Consider the following 12935-nt stretch of genomic DNA (forward strand, 5'->3'; position numbering starts at 1 on the left):
TGTTCTTCATTCCTGTGCAACGAAGTCTCGTGTGGTGAAGAGATTCGAGGGTGAAGTCACATAAAAGAAGCAACTAAAGAAACAGCTTTTTTTTGGAGTATGAGATATGAGATAATTAAGTACCTGTTTTCTCTCCACTTATTTCCATCCATTTAAAACCCTTTCTTCCTTCAAAACAAAAGGTTGTAAACAACACTTGGGTCTACCATGCATTCATTGACATTCTGAATTCCGCTGCTGTTTAGGTTAACTTGTACTAATTGCATTGAATGTTTTGTGTACACTGAATTTACTATAATCAAATTATTAACATCACTCTCTTGTTACTGCACAAGGTTGCTACCAATATTGGCAAAAGGATTCATCTTCACTGGCATGTAGTTTCCGATTCAACCCATACATTTCATTGACAGAATAAATTTGGTGATTCAGAAGGCGAACAACAAAATCGACTGATACCATCATCATCATATATAATCTCACCTCTGTCAGATATTAGGACCAAAAACTATGTCATACTGCTGTCTTCCTGAAGCGGATAGATTCGCTCATCCTTTAGAAAGAAGAGATTCTCATTTTCCTCTTAAGCTACGCTACCACCTGCATACAGAAATAGTTCCTCGCTCCAGGAGCTCAGACAAAGCACTTCTCATCTTCTCAAGTGAAATGGGTTTTACTAACACTCCATCCATTCCGACCCTCAAACAGTTTTCCTTTGTTACCCTATCTGTACTCCCTGTAAGTGCTACGAACAGGGGCCTCTCTTGGGATGTCGAAAATCTTTCTCGCATCCTTACAGCTACTTCATACCGTTCCATCCCCGGCGGGGATACATCTATGAGTACCAGTTGATGTTCTTGGTTAATACTCCTCAAACACTCCTTGCCTGAGCTAACTACGGTTACATCACATCCCAGATGAACAAGGAGTCCCTTTGTCACCATCCTACTAGCCCTGCATCACCAATACAAAGATGAGTCACGGTGTCATTTCATGCCAGAAAATAACAGTTATATCTCCTCAGGGTATTATAATTGCATACTGGGAAAGGTTGAATTATTGAATACTGAACTAAAACAGCAAGTTTTGTTTGCTCTCGGTATTATACTTTTACAGAGATTCAGAGAAGCCCAACTAGCATATAGAGCATCTCGAACAAAAGACTTAAAAAGAATTTTTTTTTTGAAAATTAAAAACTTAAAAAGAATGTCTTTGATTGAGATTCTCATTGTTAAGTGGTGAAAATAGAGATCCTCAATTCTTTTGCGTCTCCAAGCAAAGCTGTAAAGTTGCTTTGCTTATTTGTGAGGCGTGGTTATTTCTATAAAGAAATAATCAGTTTCATTGGAGATATATGAAGACACGGTTTCTATTGGTGTAACTGTTAAAAATGATGGGTTACAATTAGAGATATCTCAAGAGAATATTAAAGATAGAGTGACCTCTTGAGATATATCTATTAAACCGGCACATCATCTTAGAGATCCAAATTGAGTTTTGCACTGGAGAGAGGAAAAACTCTACAAATCCTATGTGACACTCAGAATTTCTAAGATCGAGTGTTGCATTGGAGGTGCTCTTACGTAATAACTGATGAACTAAACACGCATTTACATATAAGGTAGGCCCCTTGCTTGCTTTTCCATATAACGAGCACACTATTTACACTAGGGTGTGGCCCTGCATAGGGAGTATCCAAAGGGTGTATGTTGATCTACATGCTATAATGATTACCATCACTACACGTACTTACAAACTTGATAAAATCGATCTGCTGATCAGTTTTGACTTACAAAACCAAGCTAAAGACGATTGTATAGACAGTTCAATTTAATTAAAAAAAAAAAACTATCGCTACTAACATAGTTACTAATTCAATGTTAGATCCAAAATCAACATTTAGATTTATACGTGATTATGTATTATCTTGAAGTTATAATTCTTGGTACTACTTGTCGTCAAAGAAGTTTCAACAAGATTTTTGAATTTCTATTTTATATTTGTTCCCCAACTAGGAAACCTAGGGAGTGGGGCTATCATTCTCTACAAATAAGAAGCCTCTCTGAATCCTAAAGGCAACATAGATTAAGTTTTCATGAATAAGGATGAGCTAATTGAATTCTGGCATGAAGAATGGATGACGTTAAAGTTAACCTCTGCTGAAACTTCTGCCAACAGATTACACATCAATTTATTCAGGAATCAAGTATAAGATAGGAATGGACATCAGGTAATGCGAACTTTAAAGCTTACTAACCCATTATCATCCACAAGGATAACTTTAAGTCCTTGACAATTTGCATGGCCGTGATTAACTTGCAGTTTCGGTGCAAAACGTGGTTCTGCGTCATTTAACTTGTTCGCAATTCCAAGTTTTACAATGAATATAGAAGTACACCCTTTTCCCAGGCCTTCACTCTCGATCCAAATATGCCCATTCATGAGATTTACGTACCTGATTTACCATGCATAAAGTGAATAAACATTAATATTGTATTTCTTTACAAAAAAAAATATGGGAGCCCATCTGAGGAGCTGCAGTATTACCAAGATAAGCAGTATTAGACTACCAACTTGGTATACGCAGAAAAACAATGAACAGTATAAGAAAAACCAGTAAAAGTAATATTACCTCTTACAAATTGCTAAACCAAGACCTGCTCCATTAGGATTTTTACTTGGCAGAGACTGATTTTGTGAGAATTTATTAAATAAATAGGGGATATCTTGGGGACTGATTCCTAGCCCAGTATCTTTTACCTGCATGAACGAAAACAGTATAAATAAATAAATCTATAAAAAAGCAACAACGATAACAAATAAGTCAAGGATGTTGAGGAACCACAAATCTGCTGCAAGAACATCAGCACAGAGCATGTGAAACTAACCTGTACCCTCAAGTAGAAGTGGTCAGGACAATGCTCTGGAAAAAATTCTGGAGCCCGCGCATCTCTTAAAGATTCTGACTTTGCAATACAAGCAACAATCGAGATACTACCCTCTTTTGAAAACTTTAAAGCGTTTCCAGCTACATTCAGTACTGTTTGCAGGAGACGTTGTTCATCTCCAGCAACATACTCGGGCAAATTTGGATCCATATTTAGTGATACTGTCAACCTCTTGACAGATGCAACGGGCTTAATTAAGTCAATAACCTGCATTAACATTTTTTTATTACATGCAAATATTAGCAGCAGTATTGATCAAACATGTCCCTACCTAATGACTGTAACGATAAAGTGGAATCTGCGAAAGCGAAAGAACATTATGGTTGATTATAAGTTTACCTGTTTGAACATTCCAAGAAGGTTAAATGTCCCAATATCAAGTTCAAGGCTTCCATCTTCAAGCCTTGATAGATCTAACACATCATTAATGAGTGTTGCTAGAAGGTTACTGCTCTTTAAAACAGTTTCCACCATAAGGCGCTGTTCAGGTGTCAATTCAGTTTCCTGCATTAAGGAAGAGAGTGCAATGATAGCGTGTAACGGGGTCCTCATCTCGTGGTTCATAACTGCCAAAAAATCATTGCGAGCACGAATGGCAGTTTCTGCTTCTCTCCTCGCCAGGTCAAGGGCAACATTCTGATCAATAAGTTGATCTCTCGCTCTCATAGATTCTTCTAAGATTGTGGCATGTGAAAGAGCCACTGCCACCTGTAAACAATATGAAGATATAAACCTTAGGATCCGTTAATGAACAAAAGGAAATGCCATACAAGTTCAATAAACATAACAATGAAGAGTACATCAGTGAGCAAGTTCTTAGATGTAGAACGAACAAGTATCATGAAAAAAGTTAAATCAATGCCACACAGTGAAACATCATAAAGTTAAGGAATTAACGCATACTGTCTTCATTATCAGTTGGCACACGTGGAGAAAATAAACTATTCAACAGTGAGATAAAGGATAGCGACGATTCTAAAGATCAATGCCTCATCATGTCAGTAGTCGCAATTTATTTTAGAGTGCTCAATTCAAATATTTGATGTTTATTTTAGATCAATGCCTCACCATGTCAGTAGTCGCAATTTATTTTAGAGTGCTCAATTCAAATATTTTAGAGTACTAAATTGCAACTTTCTATAACTATGTTTTGGTATATTTCTAGAAAATCTTTTGCTATTTCAAAGGTTTAAATACTTACTACTAATAAACTTTGTAATTGCAACTTACTAACTAATAATCTTTTGAAAGAAACGGAAAATTTTGGTATTTCTAGAATATTTTCAAAAACAGAATTAATATGTGACAAATAAGGGGAAAAAAATTGGCATATACTAGTAACGACCCGAGTCAGATCCGAGTCAGGACTCGGCTCGGTGTATGTCCGAGTCCGAGCCGAGTCCCGAGTCACTCGGCTGACTCGGCCGAGTCGTACTGCATAGCTTCATGCGCGCAACATAAATATAGGTATACGATCCACTTCAAAAAGGTTATGTAGTTCACTTTAGATAATAAAGTCGGATGCTTCTTAGTTCTCATTATTATTATATATATTATATAAAAAAACACAAGAGTAAGAGTCCATTCAAACCTGATCAGCGACCACTTCTACAAGTTCTAACTCATGGACATGCCACTGTCTGGCACTGTCTGAGGGAAGCATCAAAACCATCAATGCATATTTTGCGTAATTTTCTGGACCATCATTTCTTTGGAAATTGGAGAGGTACAGAAGTGGGACACGCACAGCAACAACCTCCCCAGGCATATATTTTCCTGCAAGAGGTCTATGTCTTGCTACAGGTGAATTTGGTGATATCTTCATCGCGCGATTGCTCCTAAAAATTTGATTGATCACAGCAAGCTGAATAGGTACTGTAACTTCGACAGGATTTTGGTGGCGCAGAGTGTAGGAAAGCTGAAGCTCCAAACCAGAGCGCGTTGGCATCCACAATGCACACTCTTCAAGCCCCAAAGTTCTGCCTAGTTCGACAAGAGTAGTTTTAAGAATCGTATGCCTGTCAAGGGTACTTCTAATCTCATGAGTAAGCATTCTAACATGCCGACCTGTCTCTTCTTGGGTACGAATCAGTCCCATCTCTCGATCAAGCTCAGCAGCTTTGTTTTTCAAAAACAATTCCCTAGTTTTCACACTCAGCAAATCAGGAATGATATGGACAAGCATAAGAGCAGTAGCACATGAAACAGCGGCAGTCAAAACCTTCGCAGTGGTCATTACAACTGCTACTGTTCTTGAATGCATGTTGAATGTCCATAGGTTAATAAGGTGGGTTGCTCCACATAAAACAATGAAAGCACCAAATTGTACAAGCACCCATCTATAAGGAAAAACTGCTGATTTCTTCACAAAGTATATCAGCTCAAGAGGAATAGAGAAATACGCCAAAGCAATAAAGAAATCTGATATGTACTGGTACTTCATTAGAAGCTCGTCAGCAGGCCACTGGGGCTCTATACAGTTGCAAGACTCCATTTAAACTGAACTGAACTGAATGAATACCCTTTTCTCACTTATCCTGTAGAAACCCAAACTAATGAGAACAAAAATAAAACACCCCACAACAAAACAACCTTTTAGGAGTTACGAATCGAAAAACAGACAAAATGTTAACATGGCTACAATGGAAATGAATAAAATAGGCAAATATAAGAGGGAAATATACAGTTCCGTTTGCAACCAATGAACAAATAATAAATCATTTAACTAACATAAAATCATCTGAAACTCAAAAAGAACAGGAATGAACATAATATTCGAGATATCATGCTTACTTTGCGCAGTTCCTGATTTCTAGATAAATCGGACTAAGCAATAAATATGGTCCCTGACCAGAATAGAAAATCTCATTTTTTCAGAGGCTGTAACGAATTTTTTTTGACAACGTTAAGATTCAAACCATGGTCTCTCCAATGCAGAGCTATATACATGAGGCGATAATAAAATTGATGATAGAACTTCAGAGTTCAGACCACAACTAAGAAGTAAAATTACATACATATGGGGGGCAATCAAAATGACGCATTTGAAGAATTCTAATCAAATTGCTTTTTTGAGAAAAATGCATCTTCACTTAAATAATTGTTATCAGTAATGAATTCATCAGTAGGATGAATGGCAGTTGAAGAAACAAAAATTCAGGACAAGATCGAGCCAAGTCATGATAGCACAACAAGATTAAAATACATTCAATTTTCAAACAAAAATGTAACAAAATCAAAGCAGAACAATTCAAATTGTGACTAATTAAAACAAAGATAAGATTATCTACAAAATCAAGTAAATTAATAAACTAGAACAATTAATAATGAAGAGACAGTACCCAAAAACAGATCTTATTACCCTAGCTTGATGATATCTTTACTAATTCAAGAAGATATACATGATTGATCAAGTTCACTAACGAGCTTAAGACCCTAAAGTAACTTACAAAAAAAAACCCTAGAAAAAGTTGATGAACTTACAAATTTCTTCTGAGAAGCGATTCAAGACGAAGCCTTTATTTTTCTTAGAGAGAGAGTTTAGGCAAATTATGTTCTTGCAGTTCTTCAGCCTATTCAGGACGACCTAAAAATGTGGTAGTTTTCTTACCAGCAGCGTTAGAGGATGATATCGTGTATCTCGTCGCAAACTAGTATCAACAAAAGCCATCTGAAAAGTTCGCAGATTGGACAATCGGTTAGAAGATGGTATTAACCTTCCACGTGTAGTTGATATAATAGAAGGTGTAACTTAATAAAATAAGAGATGGTGTAGTGAATAATATATTCCAGTAAGTGCAATGTATTCAGTCGGGTCTTGGAAAAGGGGAATGAGGGACATCATTCATATCTTATTCAGCCCACTTTTTTTAAGTATATATCTTCATCAACCCATTATGTAATTCTTTTGAAGAAATTGACACAATGGAGGTAAATAATGGAGGGGTTTTTTTTTTCTGCTGTTAGAAACCCTAGTTTGATTTCGGGAAAAGATTAAGTAAATAATGAGAGAGAAGAGAGTACCTGGAGATGAGAGAGAAAGACTCCCTGCTGTAGTCGTTAGTTTAGATTTGTGGAAGGAACCCTGGCGTTGTTATGATAATCCAATTTTGAGGAGGGAGAAGGTTACCCATATGTTTTATAAACGCCCCTCTTTTCTATTCAAGCCGCCCTCTCTATGGTGTGGGACACTTCTGATTTAAAGTGTTTATTTAACAAATGGGTAAATCCGTATTTAAACTTGAAATAACTTAACTTTTGAGGTTTTTTTTTTTGAGTTAATTCCTATATGGCCCCCTACTTTGTGACCAGCTTCCTTTATGACCCCCTTTTTTTCGTAAATTCAAATATGGCCCCCTATTTTCAAGTAAATGTCAATACTACCTTTCTTAATTCTAAATTTAAAACATTTAAAAAAACTTATTTCCACCTCACCCCTCTCTCTCTCCACCTCATCTCTCTCTACAACTCACCCCTCTCTCTCTCTCCACCTCATCTCTCTCTACAACTCACCCCTCTCTCTCTCTCCAATTCACCTCTCTCTCTTTCCAACTCACTCTTCTCTCTCTCTCCAACTCACCTTCATCTTCTCCGAATATAGTCGCCGACCGGAAAATTTTCCGGCCGGCGACCTCCAAAAAAAAAAAAAAAAAATCTTTTTTCCTCTCATCTCTCTCTCTAAAAACTCCGGCGAAGGGGGTTTCCCTTCGCCGGAGCCGTGAACAGACCAGATCTGGTCTGTTCACGAGCAGACCTTTAAAGGTCTGCCGTGCTCCGGCGAAGAGAAACCCCCTTCGCCGGAGTTTTAGAGAGAGAGATTTTTTTTTAAAAAAAAAAAAATTTAGAGAGAGAGAGGAGAGAAATTTTTTTTTTTTTTTTTTAGGTTTGAAGGTGGCCGGCCGGCCACCTTGCCGGAGAAGAAAGGGGTGAGTTGGAGAGAGAGAGAGGTGAGTCGGAGAGAGAGAGGTGAGTTGGAGAGAGAGAGGTGAATTGGAGAGAGAGAGAGAGAGGGGTGAGGTGGAAATATATTTTTTTTAATGTTTTAAATTTATTATTAAGAAGGGTAATAATGACATTTACCTGAAAATAGGGGGCCATATTTGAATTTACGAAAAAAAGGGGGCCATAAAGGAAGCTGGTCACAAAGTAGGGGGCCATATAGGAATTAACTCTTTTTTTTTTTGTTGAAAGAACTTAACTTTTCTGTTAAATTTAACAAAAGGTGGTGAAAAATGTAATTACTAAAAAAAATGTGAGAATTTATGGAAAGACAGTTTTCAAAATGTGGGGATTTTAGTAATTCTCTCTTATCTGAAACTCGTCAAAAGATAGTTATGCCCCTCTAGTTTAGAAAAATATCATATTCCCTCCGTTTCAAAATGAAAGTCCATTATCGATACTCACCCGATTTATTTTCGTTTTGTGTGTTCCCATATTGTCTCTATTAAATAAGAATGCTAGCATTTATTGTAATTCAATCTAGTGAATTTTATTGGACAAAAGTAGTGCATTCATTATCTTTCCTAATAAATGCATTTGATATTGATAGAACTAAGGAGGGGTATATTTGCCAAAATGTTGGATATTGTAGGCTATATATGATATGGGACTTTCATTTTGAGACAACATAAAAAGGAATAATGGACTTTCATTTTGAGAAGGAGGGAGTATAAAAAATCCTAATTTTGTTCACCACTCGAAGCGTACTGTCACGCCCATAATTTTTTGCCCACAATAATGGCCCAATTATGGTTCTAAGTGACTTCCCTTGCCTTGGTGGAACTCTCTAGAGCATTCTGGAGACAGAATTGTGTGGAGAACTCATGAGAATTCAAGGAGATTCCGGAAGATTCTATAAGCTTGTAGAACCCTGGAGATAATTTTTGAATGACCAAGATATTTCTAAGAGTCTTTAGGATGTGTGTAGAGAATTCTATAGTATGTTTTAGAATTCTCCATCCTTGTAAGTGTGTATAACTTTCCTAACCCCTTAGGTCATAAAAGGGTGAAGGGTCCTCATTTGCAAACGACTCAACTTGAGAGCAACCAAGTGAGTGAGTGACTTGGGAAGTGTGCAAGCTTGTAATAGTCCAAGTTGAAGAGGATGCCCTTCGACCAAAGATGCAATACGCGTGAGCAATTTGTCGGATAGGACAATTGATGAAGAAGATCATCAAGTCCGGATGATTTAGGGGTCGTATAGTTTAGCTAGAAACCAACTACGATCGTCGAATCGCAAACGATTCGCGGCTAACTTCGGTCGGATCCTACAACGGGTTATGCAAAGAATGTCAACTTGATCAGAAGATATGACTAGAGGGATAAGACATATATGTATGGTTGAGACTCATAAATATGTCCCCATGGCCTAAAGGAAGTTTAGGCAAAGATAGTACAAAATGCCCGAATAGAGGGATTTTGGACCGGGGCACCAAAGGGATGTTTTGGGCCCAAAGAGGGGTCGACCATGCTTGGTCGGGTGCCCTTAAGGGACCGGCCAGATCTTCCAAGAGGGCATCCATGGGGCGGCCACAACTAAGGGAAACTAGAAAATAGAAACTAGTTTCTATTTTCCAGGGTTTCCTTAATCTTATTCAAAAGGGGCTTTTAGGAAACCTAATTAAGATGAAACTCTAACTTAGGGTTCTATATAAGGTCTCTTAGGGAATTAAATAAGGTGTGGAAAATTCTCAAGAAGCATTTCAACCTCTACAACATCAAGTAGAGAAAGAAAGACAGAAAAATCTCAACTATATATCTACCTAGTCAAAGAAGAAGGTGTTTTTCGTCAAACCACCATTGGTATTTAAGCTAGCAACAAGTTGGGAGATTAAGGTGATTGCTCGGTGTCCCAAGTAGAGGAGCTACAATTGGAGCTCTTGGTCTTCTCAAAAGCGATTGGAAAGATTCGAGAGAAAACTCACGATAAAGGTATTTATGCAACTAGTTTAACTTAGTTATCATTATTAGCTTACGCATGAGATCCTGGGAATACTAGTGTTAGAAATTAGATGTCTGGGATTCCCCCTTACAATACTAGAAGACATCATGACCCAACAGTGGCGTCAGATCCTCTTGCACATAGATAACTTTGGCTAAGTTTCGGATCAATCTATGCTCGTTTAAATAGATAGTTATGTCTAAAAGTGTTTTGGCCATGTCAATTTGATAATTTTGAATGTGATTTAAAAATTAATCAAGTTGATTTCAAAATTTGATCATTGAAAATGTTTCAAAACATCAATTGTTGATCTATTTTGGTTATTGAAAATATTTGTTTTAACAATTTTAGAAGTTGGTTAAATCAAAATTTGGGAGTTTTTTGAAGTTGCTAAAAACATAGGACATAAGCTTTCACAAGCACAAGAAAATAAAAAGGGGAATCTTTCAAATTTTAGAAACTTCTAAAATCTGGCCCAGATGCGTCTCGGTCTGGGAGACCGAGACATCCAGGAAGCTTCCTAGACGTGTAAGGACGCGTCCAAGGACAACCGAGAGGTCTCGGTCTTAGAGACCGAGACACAGGATTCTCGGACTCAACCAAACGCGTCTAGGATGTCCCATGGTGTCTCGGTCTCAACCGAGACACCACAAAAGACCCGGTCCTTAACTAGACGCGTCTGGACTAAGGACCCCCGTCCTGGCCTATGACCAGGACGCATCCCAACCGAGACCGCCACGAGTTGGGCCATGCCGGCCTAGGGTCGTGTCATGCCCGACCCGTGCCGAAGGCTTTTCTAGGCCTAGGCCGAGACAAGTTCTTGGGCTTGGACCAAGACTTGTCTCGGGTCGTCTTGGGCTATTTTAATGGGTCTTGATTTAAGTGAGAGTTTTTCGTCTAAAATCGATTTTTTCTCCCAATCCCACCAAAACTTTCTGATATTGACCGAGGCCATCCGAGGCCCAAATGGAAGTTCTCTTTAAACTTGATTTTGGAAATCGTAAAGATAAAACCAAGACGCACCACTAGTCTAATTCCTTGAGTAAAGACTTAAGGTTCGTATATGACATAGAGATGTCAGCAAAAGTATCTCCCGGATTATCATGCATATATAATTGTTAGCGTCGAAAATTATATGAATGCATGTGATGTGAATGCGGAAATTAGTATGGCCATAGAATTTGTTTTATTCTATTGTTGTTTTAAGCACGGATGGGTGCAAACTTGTAATAATTTTAATTTCAAGTTTATACGATCTGCAAATCGTTTGAGTCTTATAATTAGAGTTTAGGGCCTATGAGTCCATTGAAGAAACTCAAGGTGGGATCCTGATTTGAGTGAGAGAAATCAATAGAGGTTCAAAGATGGCGATCTAGGCAAAACAAGAAGAAACCAAAGGAGATTAGATATTCTAGGTTAGGGGTCATACTAGGATCCATGTGTGCTTGACTTACTTTCTCGCGTGTATTTACTTATTTATGTACGTTTTATGTCGTGCATGGTTAGGCTAAATAATTCACTATAACGCATGCTAGACATAACGTAAAAATCCCTAAAAATAATTTTGAGTGAAGTGCTTATCCAGATTAAGGCATTCGTTGATCCCTTGTTCGTGATGGTGGGTCTGCCTTAGCTAGGGGTGGGATAAATGCCCGATATCCGACACGTTTACCCGAGTCCGATAAGGTCCGTGGACGTCGAGCCCGATGATGGGTAGTACCCGCTCAGCCCGTTACATTTTAGAGGGCGGGCTCGGGTAAATTGTTCCACTCTACTACCCGCCCAAGCCCGAGCCCGATGGAATGCCCGGCGGGTGCCCCTAAAATGTCTATTATAACTTCAAGTCCCTGAACTAGTTTTATCCGTTGGATGAGATCTGAAGGAGTGTCCCACATCCGTTTGATTAATTGTAACCCTAAATATATTAATATATTTACTAATATATAGTTTTATCTTCCTTAGCCCATTTTTTCTTTTCTTGTGCTTCAACCTTCAGTCCATGAGAAGAGTGAGAGAGATCCAACTTCATCTCTTATTTATGTTTCCTTCCCTTTCCTTTCTTTATCTCACTCTTTCTAGTAACTTCTCCCATTATACTTTATGGTTAGTTTGGTATTGCTTTAGAAGAATATAACTTCAGAGAAGAAGAAAGACATCACTAGATTTTTTACTTTTTCTTTTCTCTCTTTTCTTTTTTTTTTTTGTATATTGTTTATGGGTTACTCTAATGTTCTTGTTAACCCTTTTCTCTTCTATGTATATATATTTGTACAGATCTACATAGATTGGTATATGATATTTGTATACTTACCAGACCTATCTAGATTGGTATATATATATATATATATATATATATATATATATATATATATATATATATATATATATATATATATATCATGTAATAGAAATAGTCGATGTAAATCAAAGTTGAGTATATATTTGTGTATCAAAATATGAATAACATACTTGCAAAATTGTTGAATGCAGATTTTTTTAGGGTTTAGATTTATAAAATTGTTTAGATTAGAAAAGCTTATTTTGGATTGAAAATATCAGTCACGAAGCCCGATGCCCGCCTTGCCCGAAGCCCGGCTAACCCGATATTTTAGTGGGCTTGGGCGGGCTTTGAGCAGAGGAGATTTCAGAAAAGCCCGCCCGAGTCCGCCTGAGAACCCGAGTGGGCAGAGCAAAAATTTACCCGACCCGCCCGAGCCCGACTCAAAACTACCCGCGGGCGTCCATACCCGCCCGATTCCCACCCCTAGCCTTAGCAGGGTGACATCTCTACCTTGAGGCAATGCGGGTAGGCCTATGGCAGAAGCATACACGTCTAAATGATTCCACTTAACGAGATCAACAAAAGAGTTTTGGATACTCGAGGCAAAAGGATGGTTTTTACATATAACATGTAAAACCATCAACCGGGAGTCATAGTGTATGACCAGTGAAGTAGTTCACTCACCCAAATCAATGGGATTAAGGGCAGAGTCCTAGTCCGCTTAATCCTTGAGAAATGAGATCTCGAAATCGCATTATTCAACCAG

The 12935-nt window shown here is 37.9% G+C and overlaps 1 protein-coding gene across 6 annotated transcripts; it reads right to left on the minus strand.

The window, feature by feature from the left end:
* Window positions 1–240: 240 nt before the first annotated feature.
* Window positions 241–8593, minus strand: LOC147558531 (ethylene receptor-like). Of its 6 annotated transcripts, none has more exons than XM_086660234.1 (9): window positions 8142–8593; window positions 6972–7197; window positions 6432–6618; window positions 4540–5485; window positions 3288–3656; window positions 2889–3155; window positions 2633–2760; window positions 2258–2455; window positions 241–954 (listed from the first exon to the last, which is right to left on the minus strand). In XM_086660234.1, the coding sequence occupies exons 4-9, from the start codon at window positions 5440–5442 to the stop codon at window positions 594–596; spliced, it is 2226 nt and encodes a 741-aa protein (XP_086516360.1). In that variant the 5' UTR covers window positions 5443–5485; window positions 6432–6618; window positions 6972–7197; window positions 8142–8593; the 3' UTR covers window positions 241–593. The 6 variants fall into 6 exon arrangements, with proteins under 6 accessions (XP_086516360.1, XP_086516364.1, XP_086516361.1 ...); XM_086660238.1 differs by lacking the exon at window positions 8142–8593 and having other exon boundaries at window positions 4540–4927; window positions 5016–5485; window positions 6972–7157; XM_086660235.1 differs by lacking the exon at window positions 8142–8593 and having other exon boundaries at window positions 6559–6618; window positions 6972–7133.
* Window positions 8594–12935: the final 4342 nt, after the last annotated feature.

This window comes from Eschscholzia californica, unplaced genomic scaffold (assembly GCF_041429995.1).
Source record: "Eschscholzia californica isolate CP2 unplaced genomic scaffold, dmEscCali1.0.p SCAF_2, whole genome shotgun sequence".
NCBI lineage: Eukaryota > Viridiplantae > Streptophyta > Magnoliopsida > Ranunculales > Papaveraceae > Eschscholzia > Eschscholzia californica.